Here is a 22788-nt window from a genome sequence, read left to right on the forward strand (position 1 = left end):
ATGTTTGTCAGTGTATATACACCGAGAGTTGTATGTTTGTCATTGTATATACACCGAGAGTTGTATGGTTGTCAGTGTATATACACCGGGAGTTGTATGTTTGTCAGTGTATATACACCGAGAGTTGTATGTTTGTCAGTGTATATACACCGAGAGTTGTATGGTTGTCAGTGTATATACACCGGGAGTTGTATGTTTGTCAGTGTATATACACCGAGAGTTGTATATTTGTCAGTGTGTATACACCGAGAGTTGTATGTTTGTTAGTGTATATACACCGGGACTTGTTTGTCAGCGTATATACACTGGGAGTTGTATGTTTGCCAGTGTATATACACCGGGATTTGTTTGTCAGTGATTATACACTGGGAGTTGTATGTTTGTCAGTGTATATACACAGAGAGTTGTATGTTTGTCAGTGTATATACACCGAGAGCTGTATGTTTGTCAGTGTATATACACCGAGAGTTGTATGTTTGCCAGTGTATATACACCGAGAGTTGTATGGTTGTCAGTGTATATACACCGGGAGTTGTATGTTTGTCAGTGTATATACACCGAGAGTTGTATGTTTGTCAGTGTATATACACCGAGAGTTGTATGGTTGTCAGTGTATATACACCCGGAGTTGTATGTTTGTCAGTGTATATACACCGAGAGCTGTATGTTTGTCAGTGTATATACACCGAGAGGGACTAGTACCGAACTTGCACACGAAAATCACTCACAACGAAAGCAAAAGACTCGGCAGACGATGCAACATCCCCCCAATGAAAAGCAGGGGTGTCACTAGCACGTTAAGAGACAATCCAATAAGTGTCAGGGGCCCGAGACTGTTCAACTGCCTCCCAGCATACACAAGGGGGATTACCAATAGACCCCTGGCTGTCCTCAAGCAGGCACTGGACAAACACCTAAAGTCGGTACCTGACCAGCCGGGTTGTGGCTCGTACGTTGGATTGCGTGCATCCAGCAGTAACAGCCTAGCTGATCAGGCTCTGATCCACCAGGAGGCCTGGTCACAGACCGGGCCGCGGGGGCGTTGACCCCCGGAACTCTCTCCAGATTGCCAGATTGGCCAGATATACACCGGGAGTTGTATGGTTGTCAGTGTATGTACACCGAAAGTTGTATGTTTGTCAGTGTATATACACCGAGAGTTGTATGTTTGTCAGTGTATATACACCGAGAGTTGTATGTCTGTAATTGTATATACACCGAGAGTTGTATGGTTGTCAGTGTATATACACCGAGAGTTCTATGGTAGTCAGCGTATATACACCGAGAGTTGTATATTTGTCAGTGTATATACACCGAGAGTTGTATGTTTGTAATTGTATATACACCGAGAGTTGTATGTTTGTCAGTGTATATACACCGAGAGTTGTATGTCTAATAATGTATATACACTGAGAATTGTATTTCGGTCAGCCTATACGCATCGAAAACTGTATATATTTCGGCGTGTATATACACCAAGAGGTGTATGCCTGTTAGTTTATATTCAGCATAACTGGTCATAAACTGGGCGGCGACAAAGCCCACGGTAGGTCAAGCCTCCACAACCGCCCACACGGGTTTAGGAATCTTTGCCCTTAATTTATTCCTCTTACTTCGGGAGTACGGATGTCTTGAGGTTGATGAAGGGCTCTTGATCCAAGGAACAGGAGCTACCTTTCCAAACTTAACCTAACCTAACATAATAATAATAATAATAATAATAATAATAATAATAATAATAATAATAATAATAATAATGATAGTAATAATAATAATAATAATGATTAATAATAATAATAATAATAATAATAATAATAATAATAATAATAATAATAATAATAATAATAATAATAATAATAATAATAATGATAGTAATAATAATAATAATAATAATCTACCTCTAAAACAATAATAATTTACAAATTATCGACATCTCTTTTACACTAACATCAAGATTATTTTAGTTCTTAAAGTAATTATTTAAGAAAGCCCTGGATATTTACGTACCTAAATACATCTTTCGTATCGGTGTATATCCTTAGTTCTGGGAACTAGAACTAGGATGCAAATATATAAATTCGATTAATATCAACATTTCTAGTTTCTAGCAGTTTATCTTAATGTTTCTAGTTAATTAGATATTAGTCGCTTGTTCACCACCAATCAAGAATACTTTAATCCCTAAAATTGGGATTTAAATAAGCTAATAGCATGTGTATACTGAGAGGCATACACATCTCGATGTGTATTGTCCTTGACACAGACTAGTTTCTGCTGAGAGGATAATTCGGTCGGTAACCAGGTGTGAAGCGTTGCCAAGACGGCTCCTTGTTTAGAAAAGTGTAGCCAAGACTGGTCCTTGTTTACACAAGTGTAGCCAAGACGGGTGCTTGTTTAGACAAGTGTAGCCAAGACGGGTGCTTGTTTACACAAGTGTAGCCAAGACGGGTGCTTGTTTAGACAAGTGTAGCCAAGACGGGTGCTTGTTTACACAAGTGTAGCCAAGACGGGTGCTTGTTTAGACAAGTGTAGCCAAGACGGATGCTTGTTTAGACAAGTGTAGCCAAGACGGGTCTATGTTTGGATAGGTGATGATAGAGTAATCCTAGCCAGACTAGACATGATTATCATGTGTAAGATCACAATAAGACATATAAGAATAAATAAAGAATATTTTCAGAGTACCTGAAGCAGGAAAAAGAGGTCACAGATGTAAACTACTGAAAAATGGAGCCGACAGAATACAAGAATTGTTTTTAAAGTTACCGCGAGCACATCTCTGTCCCTATATGCCAGGGATTCTCAACTTTTCCTCCATCATCAACCCCCTCGGCTTGATGTATCTCTCCATTTACCCCTTCCATACAAAAAAATTATCGCCATCGTAAAGGGACAGAAAAAAAAGGTCAGGAAAAAAGAAATCCAGGTTTGGCACAAAAATATTTACCCCTTGCCACGCAATTTTTTTACCCAAAAGGGGTAAATTTACCCCTGGTTGAGAATCACTGTGTGTATGCACACAGGGTAGAGGTAAACATATAATTACACACTGGGCATGGAAACGACGACACACTTGACAAGAAACATTATTATTATTGTCTTTCAGTGGCAGAAGCATCCGGCGATTCGTGCCCTTCCGGCGTTAATAATTGCCTTCCTTCAGTACGATAATGTACCGTATTACAGGGACGTGTTACATCAGCTGTCATAGGGACGTGTTACATCAGCTGTCATAGGGACGTGTTACATCAGCTGTCATAGGGACGTGTTACATCAGCTATCATAGGGACGTGTTACATCGGCTATCATAGGGACGTGTTACATCAGCTATCATAGGGACGTGTTACATCAGCTATCATAGGGACGTGTTACATCAGCTATCATAGGGACGTGTTACATCAGCTGTCATAGGGATGTGTTACATTGGCTATCATAGGGACGTGTTACATCAGCTATCATAGGGACGTGTTACATCAGCTATCATAGGGACGTGTTACATCAGCTATCATAGGGACGTGTTACATCGGCTATCATAGGGACGTGTTACATCAGCTATCATAGGGACGTGTTACATCGGCTATCATAGGGACGTGTTACATCAGCTATCATAGGGACGTGTTACATCAGCTGTCGTAGGGACGTGTTACATCAGCTGTCGTAGGGACGTGTTACATCAGCTGTCATAGGGACGTGTTACATCAGCTATCATAGGGACGTGTTACATCAGCTGTCGTAGGGACGTGTTACATCAGCTGTCATAGGGACGTGTTACATCAGCTATCATAGGGACGTGTTACATCAGCTATCATAGGGACGTGTTACATCAGCTATCATAGGGACGTGTTACATCAGCTGTCATAGGGACGTGTTACATCAGCTGTCATAGGGACGTGTTACATCAGCTATCACAGGGACGTGTTACATCAGCTATCATAGGGACGTGTTACATCAGCTATCATAGGGACGTGTTACATCAGCTATCATAGGGACGTGTTACATCAGCTATCATAGGGACGTGTTACATCAGCTATCATAGGGACGTGTTACATCAGCTGTCATAGGGACGTGTTACATCAGCTATCATAGGGACGTGTTACATCAGCTATCATAGGGACGTGTTACATCAGCTATCATAGGGACGTGTTACATCAGCTATCATAGGGACGTGTTACATCAGCTATCATAGGGACGTGTTACATCAGCTATCATAGGGACGTGTTACATCAGCTATCATAGGGACGTGTTACATCAGCTATCATAGGGACGTGTTACATCAGCTATCATAGGGACGTGTTACATCAGCTGTCATAGGGATGTGTTACATCGGCTATCATAGGGACGTGTTACATCAGCTATCATAGGGACGTGTTACATCAGCTATCATAGGGACGTGTTACATCAGCTATCATAGGGACGTGTTACATCGGCTATCATAGGGACGTGTTACATCAGCTATCATAGGGACGTGTTACATCGGCTATCATAGGGACGTGTTACATCAGCTATCACAGGGACGTGTTACATCAGCTATCATAGGGACGTGTTACATCAGCTGTCATAGGGACGTGTTACATCAGCTATCATAGGGACGTGTTACATCAGCTATCATAGGGACGTGTTACATCAGCTATCATAGGGACGTGTTACATCAGCTATCATAGGGACGTGTTACATCAGCTATCATAGGGACGTGTTACATCAGCTATCATAGGGACGTGTTACATCAGCTATCATAGGGACGTGTTACATCAGCTATCATAGGGACGTGTTACATCAGCTATCATAGGGACGTGTTACATCAGCTATCATAGGGACGTGTTACATCAGCTATCACAGGGACGTGTTACATCAGCTATCACAGGGACGTGTTACATCAGCTATCATAGGGACGTGTTACATCAGCTATCACAGGGACGTGTTACATCAGCTATCATAGGGACGTGTTACATCAGCTATCATAGGGACGTGTTACATCAGCTATCACAGGGACGTGTTACATCAGCTATCATAGGGACGTGTTACATCAGCTATCATAGGGACGTGTTACATCAGCTATCATAGGGACGTGTTACATCAGCTATCATTGGGACGTGTTCACCATAGCAGCTGCAGGTGTTCACACTGTCCAGGACTTTCACTAGAAATTAAACATGTATCAAACAGATGTCACTCAACTGTTGGTTCACAATAGGTTCCCCGTTGTACAGTGATAGCCAGTTACCAACGGTAAGGCTAACCTTACATTGATGATGCGTTCTCATTATTTTGACAAATGAACTGAGAAATCAGCAGAAATCGTTCAGTTTGTCTTTACGAATATTTTTCTTTCCTAATAGTAGGATTTACTTATTGACCAGTGCATTGTTTGACCCCGTTCTCTTTGACCATCTGTTTCGCTAACCACCGCGAAAGAGTGAGTATTCCATGCACACTGTCCTCAATACCACAACTGGGTTAGTAACAAGACCGGCAGCTGGAATTTAACTCCTTAACAAGAGGCATTTGTTTTCTTTATTATTATTATATTCGAAAGATAAATGGTAAATGCATGGAGGTTCTACAGTACCTGGGGAATGGGAGGCACTGAGGTTTGATCCTTGGAAGGGCGGATATCTTCAGTGTCTCTGATCAAGAGCCTTCAACTGACCTGTTGTGGATATCGACCTTTGATAGGAAATGACATCAAAACTTTCCATAATTATTAGTTCTCATGTCACCCAGTACATTATTTTCTCATGACAAATAATCATGCATTTCCCTTACAGAATTTCGTATTGGAAACGCTACTTGAAAATGTGATTTGATTAGCAAAAGTTAATGACATTTAAAAATCTGCGTTTGTAAGTTTTTCTGCCTCAGTATATTTGTTAGTAATTATTAATATAAACAATTAAATACTATGAATTCCATTCGTAAAATGTGGGTTTTTGCGTTAGTGTTGTGTCTGGGATTGGGCCACCGAGCGAGGTCGCAAGACATTATTCCAGTCTTGGACGGAGTGCCAGAGTTGAGGGAGCTGGGTGGCACCCAAGCGGTGGTGGTGCCTCAGCTGGAGCCTTCAGCACCTAGCGAAGTCTTAAGGTTCCTTAACGGCCCACCGGACATACCTGTTGAAGCCGAGCAACAGGGCTTAGACGGGGTTGCTAGATTCATCAACGGACCGACAGGCACATCCGTCGAAGTAGAACAACGCTGGCCTCACCAGGACACACGGTTTATTAACGGACCAACAGGAATATCTGTTGAAGAAGAGCAACGCATTCAAGAGCATGACACGAGGTATGTCAATGGACCAACAGGTATATCCATTGAAGCAGAGCAACAAAGGCAAGGTCAGGCCACAAGGATTGCCGCTCAGGCTGAGGCCCAGCGGCCAGACCAGGACACTGGTGGCGCCGTCATCAACAACACAGGAAGCTTGACGGAGGGTCAAGAACAAACCAGGTCAAGCAGCCGAGGTGTGTTCTCCCCTGACCCCGTGGATGAACTCCACATGAACAAGGTCAGTGAAGGTCAAGGTTTAAGGGCAAATAATACCACACTGCTGTATCTACTCTTTTTTAGAACATCTTTCTCTGTAATAGTTTGTAGCTAAATTATAATCTTGTTTAATACCTGCTGTCGAGAGGCCAATAATTACTTTTTTTTTATTTACAATATTCTTATAGCCAGATAATGAACAGTTTAATTTAATATGTTTATTATTCACTCCATACCCATCCCGTGGACGGCAGTCAAAAGATTACAGTGGTACTTAATGGGTCCAGGGACTGGACCCCAAAGTTTTGATAGCTGAACAAGTGGTAATGAACTATTTACGTGTTTATAACTGGTCAAAATCATAATGAGTTATTTACGCAGATATGAATTAGGTCACACAGGCAAGGAAAAAAAAAGTGGTAATGCTTTATTTACAGTGAGAAAAGTCAGGGTATATTTTCCAGAACTAATAGTGTAGTGAAGACCATCTCCTAGTCTTACCTAGTTTCAAACTGCAAAACTCGTAAACAGTCAGACACAGGTGCCTAGTTAATTAATTCTGATCATGACACTGGAAACATACACAAATAACCCGCACATAAAAGAGAGAGAAGCTTACGACGACGTTTCGGTCCGACTTCGACCATTTACAAAGTCACACTATGTGACTTTGTAAATGGTCCAAGTCGGACCGAAACGTCGTCGTAAGCTTCTCTCTTTTATGTGCGGGTTATTTGTGTATCGTTCCAGTCACGGTATTGTGCCTTTTTGTTATTTATGACACTGGAAAGGTTAAACGGGAACGTAGGCGGCAGGATGTTAATATATATTAAATTCGGTTTGAGTGTAATAAATATAAGTGATGTGTCCAATTTGTGTTTAGTGTTTGAGATGGCTTGTTAGTTTGTGTTTACAAAATGCCTGGTGGCTAAAGCTCCCGCTTCATACACGAAGGGCCCGGGTTCGATTCCCGGCGGGTGGAAACATTTCGACACGTTTCTTTACAGCTGTTGTTGTCATGTTCACCTAGCAGCAAATAGGTACCCGGGTGTTAGTCGACTGGTGTGGGTGGCATCCTGGGGGACAAGATTGAGGACCCCAATGGAAATAAGTTAGACAGTCCTCGATGACGTACTGACTTTCTTGGGTTATTCTGGGTGGCTAACCCTCCTGGGTTAAAAATCCGAACGAAATCGTATCTTATCTTAAATAACCTTGAGTGTGGTATTGGTGGTCACCATGAGACATACTGGCAGCAGATGTTTTTTTTTTTCAGTTTATTCTGAAGATAGTTTAATATGTTTATTACGCACCCCATACCCATCCTGTGGGCGAGGAAGGAATACATATAAATGACCTCATAGGGGACAGGAGCCGTAGTGGGGAAACAAGTGTAGTCAAAGATAGGATAAAACCAATATTGCAAACTAGAAATACCACAGGAAATAGCAAACAAGAGGACTCCACTAGCAATAGTGAGGATATATTACCAATAACAACTGGTGGGAGCTCCATTGTTGGTGCTAGGGAGGATAGGAATAAGACAGGTAAACATGCACCAACAGGGAATACAGTCACAGAAACCCAAGGCAAACGGTAACCAAGCCTGTGCACATACTATACACTTGGTATCTGCAGACATGGGAAATCTGGAAAAACAGACGGGACGTGCAACTATGACCACCCTAGAAAATGCCGTGCCCATATGACAACAGGAAAATGCAAACTCCCTTCCTGTAAGCTTTTTCACCCTGAAATGTGTACCTCTTCAGTACAGGAAAGACTGTGCTATAACTTAAATTGCCAGGCACACCATCTGAAGGGGACAAAAAAATACAAAACATCCAGGCCATGGGAAAACCTGGGTAGCCACAGCCACTCAAGAGGGAGAGGTTTTTTAGTGCCAGGAAGGAAAAAAAACTGGCAGGAAATGGCAGAAATCGTACACCAAATCCAGTCATTCCTGGAGTGGAACCACAGTCGATGGCCTCCACTCCAAACCAACAGATACAGATACTAATGCCGGAAAAAAAATCCCCCCCCAGTACCAACAATACCACCAGTCCGATGACATTCTTCTTTGCAAATATACAGGGTCTAAAGCCAGCAACAAACAACAAAATACCTTTCATTCGTGGACTGCTTGCAGAGGCAAAGGCAATGTTCGCGGCTTTCACTGAGACCCACATAAAGGATCACTTGGACAACGAAATATGGATCCCAGGTTACAACCTATACAGATGTGACAGAGTGAACAGGCAAAAAGGGGGGGGGGGGTTGGCCTGTACATTGCAGAGTCACTTGTTTGCACAGAACTGCTTAATGCCTCAAATGATGTAGTGGAAGTTTTAGCAGTAAAGGTCGAGAACCAAAATCTAGTCATTGTGGTAGTCTACAAGCCTCCGGATGCAACATCCCAGCAATTCCAGGAACAGCTGTTAAAAATTGACCACTGTCTGGAAAATCTTCCAGCTCCTGCACCCAACATCTTGCTCCTGGGGGATTTCACCTTAAGGCACCTAAAATGGAGGAATATTGCAAATTGTTGCAGTAATATTGTTGCAGTAATAACACCAGGAGGCAGCTCTGATGAAAACTCACACTCACACGAGCTTTTAAATCTCTGCACAAAATTCAATTTAAACCAGCAAATAATAGAGCCTACTAGACTGGAGAATACACTAGACCTCATCTTCACTAACAATGATGATCTGATAAGAAATGTCACCATATCAAAAACAATATACTCAGATCACTACATAATTGAGGTTCAGACATGTATGCATGGAGCCCCAGACCGACATAATGAGATTAGTCACGAGGGAGCATTCACCAAATTCAACTTCAATAAAAAAAACAAAGTGTGACCAAGTAAACCAAGTCCTAACCGATATAAGCTGGGAAGATATACTAAGCAACACAGACCCCAACTTATGCCTAGAACAGATTAACTTGGTGGCACTCGATGTATGCACAAGGCTTATTCCTCTAAGAAAAAGGAGGAGTAGATGTAAAATAGAAAGAGACAGGCGCTCCCTTTACAGGCGACGGAAAAGAATAACAGAGCTGCTAAAAGAGGTCAATATATCTGAAATGCGTAGGGAGACACTGGTCAGAGAAATAGCAAGCATCGAACTTAAGCTAAAGGAATCTTATAGGAGTCAGGAATCGCGGGAAGAACTAAAAGCCATAAATGAAATCGAAAGAAACCCAAAGTATTTCTTCTCCTATGCCAAATCAAAGTCGAGAACAACGTCCAGTATTGGGCCCCTACTTAAACAAGATGGGTCCTACACAGATGACAGCAAGGAAATGAGTGAGCTACTCAAGTCCCAATATGACTCAGTCTGGTTAGCAAGCCGCTAACCAGACTGAGAGTCGAAGATCAAAATGAATTTTTTATGAGAGAGCCACAAAATTTGGTTAACACAAGCCTATCCGATGTTATCCTGACGCCAAATGACTTCGAACAGGCGATAAATGACATGCCCATGCACTCTGCCCCAGGGCCAGACTCATGGAACTCCGTGTTCATCAAGAACTGCAAGAAGTCCCTATCACGAGCCTTTTCCATCTATGGAGAGGGAGCATGGACACGGGGGTCGTCCCACAGTTACTAAAAACAACAGACATAGCCCCACTCCACAAAGGGGGCAGTAAAGCAACAGCAAAGAACTACAGACCGATAGCACTAACATCCCATATAAAAATCTTTGAAAGGGTCCTAAGAAGCAAGATCACCACCCATCTAGAAACCCATCAGTTACACAACCCAGGGCAACATGGGTTTAGAACAGGTCGCTCCTGTCTGTCTCAACTATTGGATCACTACGACAAGGTCCTAGATGCACTAGAAGACAAAAAGAATGCAGATGTAATATATACAAACTTTGCAAAAGCCTTCGACAAGTGTGACCATGGCGTAATAGCGCACAAAATGCGTGCTAAAGGAATAACAGGAAAAGTCGGTCGATGGATCTATAATTTCCTCACTAACAGAACACAGAGAGTAGTCGTCAACAGAGTAAAGTCCGAGGGAGCTACGGTGAAAAACTCTGTTCCACAAGGCACAGTACTCGCTCCCATCTTGTTCCTCATCCTCATATCCGACATAGACAAGGATGTCAGCCACAGCACCGTGCCTTCCTTTGCAGATGACACCCGAATCTGCATGACAGTGTCTTCCATTGCAGACACTGCAAGGCTCCAGGTGGACATCAACCAAATCTTTCAGTGGGCTGCAGAAAACAATATGAAGTTCAACGATGAGAAATTTCAATTACTCAGATATGGTAAACACGAGGAAATTAAATCTTCATCAGAGTACAAAACAAATTCTGGCCACAAAATTGAGCGAAACACCAACGTCAAAGACCTGGGAGTGATCATGTCGGAGGATCTCACCTTCAAGGACCATAACATTGTATCAATCGCATCTGCTAGAAAAATGACAGGGTGGATAATAAGAACCTTCAAAACTAGGGAGGCCAAGCCCATGATGACACTCTTCAGGTCACTTGTTCTATCTAGGCTGGAATATTGCTGCACACTAACAGCACCTTTCAAGGCAGGTGAAATTGCTGACCTAGAAAATGTACAGAGAACCTTCACAGCGCGCATGACGGAGATAAAACACCTCAATTACTGGGAGCGCTTGAGGTTCCTAAACCTGTATCCCCTGGAACGCAGGCGGGAGAGATACATGATTATATACACCTGGAAAATCCTAGAGGGACAAGTACCGAACTTGCACACGAAAATCACTCACTACGAAAGCAAAAGACTTGGCAGACGATGCAACATCCTCCCAATGAAAAGCAGGGGTGTCACTAGCACGTTAAGAGACCATACAATAAGTGTCAGGGGCCCGAGACTGTTCAACTGCCTCCCAGCATACATAAGGGGGATTACCAACAGACCCCTGGCAGTCTTCAAGCTGGCACTGGACAAGCACCTAAAGTCGGTTCCTGAGCAGCTGGGCTGTGGCTCGTACGTTGGTTTGCGTGCAGCCAGCAGCAACAGCCTGGTTGATCAGGCTCTGATCCCCCAGGAGGCCTGGTCACAGACCGGGCCGCGGGGGCGTTGACCCCCGGAACTCTCTCCAGGTAAACTCCAGGTACATAATGGGTCCAGGGACTGGACCCCAAAGTTTAATAGCTGAGCAAGTTACAAAGGTAATGAACTCCAGGTTGATCTGGTCACAATTATGACAAGTTACAAAGGTATTTACAGATTACAGAGGTACATAATGGGTCCAGGAACTGGGCCCCAAAGTTTTGATAGCTGAACTAGGTACAAAGGCAATGAACTCACGAGTTACAAAGGTAATGAATCATAGTAAGTAAATTTGCTTATGTTTATACATAGCTACAATCATGAACAAATTATAGAGTAATGAGCAATTCACACGTCCACACCCGGTCACAGCTGTAATGATGAGTTATTGGTGCAAATATTAATTGTTGGGTCACACACACACACACACACACAGGAGAGGGAGAGGTCAATAATTTCATGCGCTTCAGGAGGCTGAAGGGCAAACCTATGATGAAAGAAAGCATTGGGAGAAAACAGAGGTTAAGAACATCATTGCAATAACAGGAGAGAAGGACATGTCTCAGGTAGAAAATTTTCACAGACTTAGGGGGTATTCGAGGGAAAAAAAATCGACCAATCAGATTGACATTCAAGGCAGATGTGGTACGGAACAGGATACTACAACAGAAACCACTGTTAACGGACTCTCCAGATTATCAAAAAGTGTTCCTCAATCGAGACAGAACACGAAAGGAAAGAGAACAACTGAAAGTGAGAGCAAGACAAAACCAGTGGAAGGAAAGAGAGACAGGACAGGCAACGACAGAGAGGGAAACATCAAACACAAATGCTTACAGAAACCTCTCAACCCCTGTCACCACATATCATCCAAACACAGTAAACAGAAACGAACCTCACTCCATAGCCACCACCCCCCTAAGCACTAATTCCACAATCACAGCAGCCTCCCATAATATTGTGCCCTGCCTCCCACCCTCCCAGCCTGCACCTTCCTCTTCCATCTCCCAAAATACAGTAATGGAAAGGAAGCTAAAGGTATGGTACACCAATGCAGATGGAATAACAAATAAGGGAGAAGAGTGGCAAGAACGCATCATTGATGCATCACCTAACATCATAGCACTAACAGAGACAAAACTCACAGGGATGATAACAGATGCAATTTTTTCACCTGGATATCAAATTATGAGGAAAGACAGAGAGAACAGAGGAGGGGGAGGAGTAGCATTGCTCATAAAAATACAGTGGAGTTTTGAGATGGGAGGAATGGAAAGAAGGGAAACAGACGACTTCATTGTAGGAACATCTCAGACTGGGGGTCCAAAGGTGATGATAGCAGTGATGCATACCCCACCACTTAACAGCAGGAGAACAAGAGAAGATTATGATGTGCGCAATAGGGCAATGGTGGATACACTAGCTAAAGTGGCCATGTGAAGGCTTACTCAACCCTGTAGGATCTTAAGTAGGTCTTACCAAGGCTGGCTCCTCCTTAGGAAAATTAATGAATAGAAAAAGAATAATAACATACAAATATAAACACTTTATTGTTATAATTGAAAATATAAAACATTTAAATATGAACTTTTATCCTACGTGAAAGAGAAATAAAAAATGAAATATAAAAAATGATATTTGAATTCAACGCTAATATGTACAGTTAGACTGTGGTGTCTGGTTGATGTTGACACCGCGCCTTGTAGAAATTGTAGCCGTTGCTGAGGATGTGGGGGGGGGGGGGGGTCACAGCTGTTGAGTGACAACCCAACGGCTAGTTCGTCAGTGTCTCTAGCCTTGAATAATCCATCAAGATGATAGGAACGCAGGTCTTTCACCACTTCCAAGATGAGGGTTAGTTGCCTGGGATTGGCTACACTCAGGTATGTAGATAAAAATGTGACGTCCCAGAACTCATGTGAAGTTCGTCTCCTTCAACATTGTCTCTGTAGTTGCCAGATGACCCAAGCTGACATTCCAAGCTAAAAAGAGACAAAAGTTAACCACTGCTCGATAAATCACTCTCCATGATAAGTGTAAGGCACTTAAAAGAATGGTGAGGATTTAAAAGCAAAACACGAAAATCAAGGTAGTATGAACTAAGTCTTAGAATTGGTTAAAAGTGAAGCTTTTAACCAATATATCCACTAAAATAGGAGCAGAGGCTTTTACTTAGAGTTGTGTTGGGAGCTGTGACTCAAGTGATTATCCATTTGGTAGGAGCCCCACACGTCTCCTTTCCGGGTGGAAAAACGGGGGGGGCGGATAGTGGGAGCTAGACCTTAACAAGCAGACTGGCAATTAAACTATCGTCACCATATATTCGCTGGCTACTCCTATCTGTTGAACTTTTCCCTCACAGGCCAGGAGGGCTCATATGGGTAGGACAAAATTGCTTATAATGGGGGATTTCAATCATAAAGAGATTGACTGGGGGACCAGAAACATGGAAATTGACATGGGGGACCAGAAACATGGAGGGCTAAGATGTTGGAGACTGTATTGGAGAACCTCAGGGGGCCGTCGGTCAAAAAATTGTAGCTCTTTTGTTTACCGTCCGATTTCTTCCAGTTTTGGTGCACAAGACCACTCTTTGATAAAAATATTTATCAAAAATATACGTCAAACAACAACTGAGAAAAGACTGAAAAAGGACTAACTTACTGAAAATGCCCTTGTGCCCAAATTTATTCCTATATGGGACGACGTAAGGTTGTTTGGACACTTGGTGCCGAGAGAACAATGTTAATACGACTTTCTAAAGCTATAATGTCCTCTAAATGTCTTATCTTTATTTCACAAAAAATAAAGTTTGTTAGTTCTTGGAATGTTGCAAAATATCTGCCCTTTACTCCCACATAAATCCCAAAATAATTGGAATATTTCCCAAAAAATAGCTTTAGTAAATAGAGAAATCATTTTTTTACAATTTCTGTGAATATTATTCCATTTAATTAAGTAATAAAGGAAGAATTATGGAATTTAGGTGAATAAGTTACTTCCGAGATATTGGCCTAGAACGCCGGCCGGCCCGCCGTCCCGAATTTTTTTTTTTTTTTTTTTTTCGCGAAAATCGAGTTTGTAAACTGATGTTCTAGTGCAGTTATCCTCTTCAAAACACCGTTTTCTCTTACTCAGAGACCAAAGAATACGACATAAGAGGATTCACTCATTTATATCGAAATATTCCCGATGGTCTCTCGCCATATTATGGATTATTTTATTCAGTCTAGAGTATATAACTTGTTTGTATGTTATTTAAAGTGTTTATTATATCATATTAGATCAATTCTGATAGATAAATAAGCCGTAGAGTTGATATATAAGCTGATATAAGCGTAATAATGAAGTGATTTCTCTTGGCACTCTCTGGAGCGGGAACACTGCCGAGCGTTCCCATATGGTTCCTGGTTGGCTCTAAGTCTACGGATAAGCTCCGCCTACTGTTTTATGATGCCAAATAGAAAGAATAATGCAAGAAAAAGAGATAAAAAAAACAAGGAAAAAATTCCAAAAAATATATGGGCTGTGAGCAGACTCGCTACCCACATCGCCGTCACCATACCTGATATAAATGACTATAATTTCTTGTAGAAACGTCGTAGAACATTCATTCTGGTACCATTGTGTTGCCAAAGAGTTAAGCTATTTTTCGGTATATATAGCTCAATTTCCATAATTTTTCGATTTTTGGTTGAGCGCGCGCCGAAAATTGCCCTACAGCCCCCAGAATTAAGGGAAATCGGCCACACGAGGGCACACGCACAGACACAGACACATGCACACGAGCGTACACACACGCACACACACACACACACACACACACACACACACACACACACACACACACACACACACACACACACACACACACACACATGTGCCTAGGACAAAATGGTAACTAACACACACACACACACACACACACACACACACACACACACACACACACACACACAGGAGATGAGTCTCGACCCCTGCAACCACAATTAGGTGAGTACACACACACACACACACACACACACACACACACACACACACACACACACACACACACACACAAACACACACACACACAGGTAAATATTTTGTTACCATTCCAGTTATTTTTTTTCTTTTTTATTGTTACTGTTTATCTTTATTTTCATTTTTACTGTTTGTCGGTGAAGGATGAGAGATCCCAAACTTTTGATGACTTTTTGTCCATTGTGTTTGCATGCAAAATTTTTCCTGGAATTCGCTACATTTGTCAAGTTAGGTCATGGCTCTTCTGTGGTTAGTTAAGTCAGGTCAGAGGCTCTTCTGTGGTTAGTTAAGTCAGGTCAGAGGCTCTTCTGTGGTTAGTTAGGTCAGGTCAGAGGCTCTTCTGTGGTTAGTTAAGTCAGGTCAGAGGCTCTTCTGTGGTTAGTTAGGTCAGGTCAGAGGCTCTTCTGTGGTTAGGTCAGGTCAGAGGCTCTTCTGTGGTTAGTTAGGTCAGGTCAGAGGCTCTTCTGTGGTTAGGTCAGGTCAGAGGCTCTTCTGTGGTTAGTTAGGTCAGGTCAGAGGCTCTTCTGTGGTTAGGTCAGGTCAGAGGCTCTTCTGTGGTTAGTTAGGTCAGGTCAAGGGCTCTTCTGTGGTTAGTTAGGTCAGGTCAGAGGCTCTTCTGTGGTTAGTTAGGTCAGGTCAGAGACTCTTCTGTGGTTAGTTAGGTCAGGTCAAAGGCTCTTCTGTGGTTAGTTAGGTCAGGTCAGAGGCTCTTCTGTGGTTAGTTAGGTCAGGCCAAGGGCTCTTCTGTGGTTAGTTAGGTCAGGTCAAGGGCTCTTCTGTGGTTAGTTAGGTCAGGTCAGAGGCTCTTCTGTGGTTAGTTAGCTCAGGCCAAAGGCACTTCTGTGGTTAGTTAGGTCAGGTCAGAGGCTCTTCTGTGGTTAGTTAGGTCAGGTCAGAGGCTCTTCTGTGGTTAGTTAGGTCAGGTCAAGGGCTCTTCTGTGGTTAGTTAGGTCCGGTCAAGGGCTCTTCTGTGGTTAGTTAGGTCATGTCAGAGGCTCTTCTGTGGTTAGCTAGGTGAGGTCAAGGGCTCCTCTGTGGTTAGTTAGGTCAGGTCAAGGGCTCTTCTATGGTTAGTTAGGTCAGGTCAAGGGCTCCTCTGTGGTTAGTTAGGTCAGGTCAAGGGCTCTTCTGTGGTTAGGTCAGGTCAAAGGCTCTTCTGTGATTAGTTAGGTCAGGTCAAGGGCTCTTCTGTGATTAGTTAGGTCAGGTCAAGGGCTCTTCTGTGGTTAGTTAGGTCAGGTCAAGGGCTCTTCTGTGGTTAGGTCAGGTCAAGGGCTCCTCTGAGGCTTAAGGGTAAGGTACTCAAACATCATTTTTATATTCAGAGACCCCAGTGGGAAATTAGGATGAGTTTTATTTAGCGCCGGTGCTGTGAATACTTTCACTTTTAGGTCCTAGGATCTAAACATATTCTGATAAATATATTGTAGTGTTTGCTTACGTGTCTTTCTAAACCACTTCGTTGGCATCAATTATTAAGGTTTATGTCAAAACTTTCACTTAAATAACAAAAGGTACAATACCGTGACTGGAACAATACACAAATAACCCGCACATAGGAGAGAGGAGCTTACCACGACGTTTCGGTCCGACTTGGACCATTTACAAAGACTTTGTAAATGGTCCAAGTCGGACCGAAACGTCGCCGTAAGCTCCTCTCTTCTATGTTCGGGTTATTTGTGTATCCATTTTTCATGCTGTATGCTTTCCCTCACAATAAAAACAATGTCTTTGCAGCAACTGCCGCCAGGTCTGCATATTGACACTACTGATTGGTCAAAGGACCCAGTGCACTGGAGTTTCAAGGGCGGTGATTGGTCGCTGGTGGACCTACCAGACCCCGGTCACCCGGATCTCCCCGCCCCAGTGCTGCCTGGACCAGCCCTGGTGGTCGTCACTCAAGAGGTCCTCAAAAAGGTGCTGTATCTAAGGTACCATTACAGTAATGATACGCAATACCGATAAGATGAATAGTTAAACACACGTGCCACAACTGGGTGTCTTTATCTGAAGATTTTTCGCCCATCAGTGACTTTTTCAGTTCAATATTGTTTTCGCTTAGCATATCAAGGTCGAATTGAAAAGCCACTAGGTTCGAAACATCGTGAAATAAAGATTGTAGGTGAATAGATGAAATAAAGATATCCAGGAGTTATATATGTGCTTAATTTTATGAATAAATATATAAATAAATACATATGATAAATATATAAATAAATAATTTCATAGAGTCAGTATTATCAATTTTCAAAAACTTTTATTTTTTTAATTGATGTCTAATTTTCACTGTATCTGACCAGTGACCACAAAATCATTTGAATTTAATAAATTTCACATACATACTGAATTTTTTTTTTTTATGATTTTGGTTCAGAATGGTATAAAATACCGTCAAGTTGATGATAGGCCTGAGCTTGCTACCATCTGCAGCTCATAAGACTGCCATCCCCACGAGCCCCTTTGAGGCGGGGTAGATGGCAGACCAGAGGCCTAGCTTCTCCCTACGAGCCCCGTGAGGGCGGGGAATGTGGCTAGGCCTGGGGACACTTGGTCCCAAAGATGAGGAGGTACTTGTACCTCCTCCCATGGGAGACTTAAGTCTCGAGACACTCCCCAGATAGGGAGCCAAGGCCGGGTCACCACTACTTGGAAAAGACCCGGGCCGGGAGAATACCGGCGAAAAAAAAAAAAAAAAAAAAGTTGATGATTAAAACGCATGTGCAACAGTTGGGTACCTTTATTATTATATTATTATTATTGTAATCAAGGGGAAGCGCTAAACCCGTAGGATTATACAGCGCCTGGGGGGGGGGGAATGTGGAAGGCATTCAGGCTTAATTCGGGGAACTGGAGCACAGATCCAATTCCCTAAATCAAGAGCCCCTCACCAACATCAAGGAACCTTCCCTGAGGGGTTTATTATTGTAACGTTTCGCCTACATAGTAGGCTTCTCCAGTCAAATACAGAGGCGGCACTACACCTGCTTCTTCTGTATTTGACTGAAGAAGCCTACCGTGTAGGCGAGACGTTTCAACAATAAAGTTACCCAACTGTTGAACTTGTATCTTAATCATCAATGATTTATTTTTTTTGGGGGGGACGCATCTTATAATTTTCAAGTTTCGTCTTAGATTGAAATCCTGCTATAAGCCTCCTCAGAATAAAATCCTGCCTGAGGTACTGATGAGCAGTAACATTAGTTTTGTGTCTGTTGCATTTGTAACCGCAGTATTGATTAAGACATTTGCCAGCTGGTGTTTAAATGTGATGGCTACGTGACTTGTGTTGTCGAAGGAAATCTTAATTGGTCTTATGGACTGTTTTATTGCAACTCGATAATTCACACCCAATTCAGTGGTAAACTGTTTACAGCACATGGGAAAAGAGTTCACGTGAGTTACATGTAGGTTACCTGTGGTCGTTTCCTTAAGTTATGGTCCCAGACTAGGCCTCCTAGTTGCTGACCTGATCGATCAGGCTCTTGATCAAACTCTTTATGATCAGCACAATGGAAGTCAGGTGACATCTCATTTCACCTGAAGAGTTGTGTAATTTTATTATCTGTAGGTGTACAATAGGTGTGACATGCAGGTGTATAATAGTGTGTTTTGATCCTCAGGTGTACGTCCAGAGGGAAGTGACCGGACTAGCCAATGTGACTCTGCACTACAGATTCTTCCTTAGCCAAGGAGATGTTCTCTATGGTGTGCCAGAGCTCAAGGTAGGCCCTCAAATGCCCTCAAAGAGCTAGGTAAAAAGCTCATCACACAAACTAAGGAGCACAGAGCGGCCAGCTTCTTCTTTCAGAGACTCAGTGTTGCGATCCAAAGCAGAAATGCCTGCAGCATTCTGGACACGTAGCCCACCCCCGGGGAGCTGGACGAAGTATTCGAGATGTAGGCTCTGAGATGTTATTTGTGCTGCTCTATTCCCCATTGCATTTTTGTCATTGTATTTAGTCTTTAAATAAAGTCCACATAGAATACAGAATATAGGGGGTGGTAGAAGAAAATAGTCAAACCGCTCGAGTTTTCCCTGAAGTAAGTTTATTCTTTTCTCTGAGGATAAGGGTCCCCAGTCCAGTTCCAGAGGTGGTACCTCCATATATATATATAATAAATATATATATATATAATATATAATATATAATATATATATAATATATAATATATAATATATATATAATATATAATATATATATATTATTTTTTATATTATCACACTGGCCGATTCCCACCAAGGCAGGGTGGCCCGAAAAAGAAAAACTTTCACCATCATTCACTCCATCACTGTCTTGCCAGAAGGGTGCTTTACACTACAGTTTTTAAACTACAGCATTCACACCCCTCCTTCAGAGTGCAGGCACTGTACTTCCCATCTCCAGGACTCAAGTCCGGCCTGCCGGTTTCCCTGAATCCCTTCATAAATGTTACTTTGCTCACACTCCAACAGCACGTCAAGTATATATATATATATATATATATATATATATATATATATATATATATATATATATATATATATATATATATATATATATATATATATATATATATATATATATATATATATATATATAGAGAGAGAGAGAGAGAGAGAGAGAGAGAGAGAGAGAGAGAGATTGCGTGTGTGTGTGTGTACAGGTGTACATATTACTGAATATTAGAGGTGCAGTTGTTTACCTGCGTGGTCATTACAGGTGTATCAGGTGCTGGGAAATACTCCGCAGCTGCTGGCCACTGAGATGACTAGAGGCTCTTGGTCAGGACGCACACTACACCTCTCTCAGCCTCCTCCCTTTACCGTGAGTCTCGCCACATTTTTCTGACTCAAAAGATTATCAATTTGTAGATTTGCTAAGCAGTGAAAACAAATCTTTCACCTGTATTGTTATTTTTTCCACTTGGAAATTAGCCATACTGTTTCGTCTTTATTGGGTTGTGCTGGGTTAATAATCTTCCTGAATTAAGATGAATAGCATACACGAGCAAGATTCACATATCTTTATTGCCGATACGTATCGTTTGCCCAACAGGTTTCTTTAGTCAAATACAGAGGCTACATTTAAACTGGATACAACATTAAATTCCGCCTCTGTATTCGACTGAAAAAGCCTGTTGCTCAGGAAAAGCGTTTCGACACTAAAGACATGCAAGCCTTGCACATGTATCTTATTCATCAGCTTGTCGGTATTGTATACCGGTAATATAATGATACACGTGAGTTATCTTGGGTTAATAACACTCCCGAGTTACCTTGGGTTAATAATAGACCTCAGGTGTTAGTAACACTCCTGGATTACCTAGTGTTATTAACACTTCTGGGTTACCTTAGGTTAATAACACTCCTGAGTTACTTTGGGTTAATAGACCCCAAGTGTTAAATAACACTGAGACGGCAACAGCAGACACGGCAGAACTAACAAACTTTATTCCCAACAGATCGTTTTTGAGGGACGTCTCAACAAAGAAGGTAACGAGATCGCTCTCGACGACGTGACCATTAGTGGCTTCAGCCAGGAAGAACGACAAGGCCAGGACGACCCTCAGTACGACCCTCAAGGCAAAGCTCTTCTCCAGGACGCAATTCCAGAGTTCAATGTTACCACCAAGACGACTACTGCCGGGGAAGAAACAACAGTAGATTCCATAGGAAACATACCAACGGGTGAAATAGAACGTGGCGGAAACGACACTTTATCTATCGAGAAGGGAGCCCCTACAGTTTATCCCGAAACAGGCCCAGAAAATGCGACAGACATCCCTAAGTTGACTGATAAGGTGTTACAGAAAACGGAAGAAGCAGCACAGATAACTAACGGAACGTTACCACTAACTGAAGGAAAATTATCAGGCATTAACATCAATGTAACGGAAATTGCTACAGATATTTCACAAGCTACATCAACAGCGAGAGAAGGACAGAAGGTAGACGAGAGCAACATTGATCCAGGAGTTAATGTGTCAGCGACACACGACTTGCTCCAAGATCACAATAACTTCACTAGCAAAGATCCTGAGGAGACTGATGAGAATCCAGTAGCTGAGAGTATTACAGAAGCTAGCGTGTTGTTTGACGAACATAACGGCAGATCATTTCTTAATTTCACTACAGATAATAGCCAAGATAGCGAAAATAACGCTACAGACAGCGAAGTGGTTGGCGATGAGACTAAGGAAACTAGCTTTAACGCGTCAGACAGTGATTCACTAAATCACTTAAAAGAAACAAAACAAAGCCCTACGACAGATAGTGAGAAGAGCGTCGGAATTAACGATACATCATCTTTACATTCTACTACAACGAGAGAATTGCTTAGCGAAAGAAAAAATAAAGAGGAACTGCTGGAAACGACCTCAGAGGATATCACCAGTAATACTACCGAGGCACTCATTACCACTGTCCTCCCACCAAGCCAGCCAACCTTACAGCCAAATTTGTCCCTGAACTTTACAACCCTTAGCCCTTTAAACATCACTACACCCTCAACAGACCCTCGAATACTTGAAGTAATCCCGCCGAGGACTTTAACAACAACTGAAGGATACAGCTTTGTTAACACCACAGTCCCTTGGAACTCTCAGAGCACTAAGAGCACCTCTCACTCTTCCACGATGTTGGGAGACAGCATAAACCCCTGGGGTACCTCCCGCAAACCCACCACACTGAGACCTAGTTCCTCATCTCCTTCAGAAGACATCAGCAGCAAATCTCCTGGAATGTCTGATGAAATGCCAGTGTCGCAGACTTCTTGGGGCATCTTCCAGTTCTTCCTTGTTCTGTGTCTCCTTGGCCTCATCACTCTAGGGTTTCTCTACTGGCGGAAAAAGCGGCGACAAGATGACGAGATCCCCGTATTTACCAGGTCTTCATACACTAACTATCACAACCCTACCTTCACCCCCGAGGACGACTCTAACTTCACCTCGCGCGGTGCACGAAGTAACTACAAGTCCTTCGAGTAATCACAAAATAGAATGAATGAATATATTTGCATGCGTGAGTGTACAGTATTTGGGGGAAATGATGATAACCGAACAGTTAAGGTTGACAGATAGTTCTTGTACATTTAATAGTACTGTATAGTCTGTATATAAAGGAATTCACTTTTCTCTGGTGTTTTGCATAAAAATAGTAGCAATAGAAAGGTGTAAGAAATGTGTTGAGGATTATAATAATCGACTTAGTACATAATCAGGGATTTCCTGCCATTTTGGGTCAAGTAC

At 42.3% G+C, this 22788-nt stretch overlaps 1 protein-coding gene across 6 annotated transcripts in view; it reads left to right on the plus strand.

Annotated features, from left to right (window-relative positions):
* The window catches only part of LOC128690445 (uncharacterized), a 46545-nt gene extending 23871 nt beyond the window's left edge, over positions 1-22674 (plus strand). For all 6 annotated transcript variants that reach the window (XM_070089708.1, XM_070089703.1, XM_070089706.1 and 3 more), the window contains exons 2-6: positions 5766-6502; positions 17299-17478; positions 19182-19283; positions 20262-20366; positions 21004-22674. In XM_070089708.1, the coding sequence (XP_069945809.1) occupies positions 5900-6502; positions 17299-17478; positions 19182-19283; positions 20262-20366; positions 21004-22527 (2514 nt within the window). In that variant the 5' untranslated portion in view covers positions 5766-5899 and the 3' untranslated portion in view covers positions 22528-22674. The remainder of the gene's footprint in view (positions 1-5765; positions 6503-17298; positions 17479-19181; positions 19284-20261; positions 20367-21003) is intronic.
* Positions 22675-22788: the final 114 nt, after the last annotated feature.

The sequence above is a fragment of the Cherax quadricarinatus genome, chromosome 29 (assembly GCF_038502225.1).
Source record: "Cherax quadricarinatus isolate ZL_2023a chromosome 29, ASM3850222v1, whole genome shotgun sequence".
NCBI classification, from domain to species: domain Eukaryota; kingdom Metazoa; phylum Arthropoda; class Malacostraca; order Decapoda; family Parastacidae; genus Cherax; species Cherax quadricarinatus.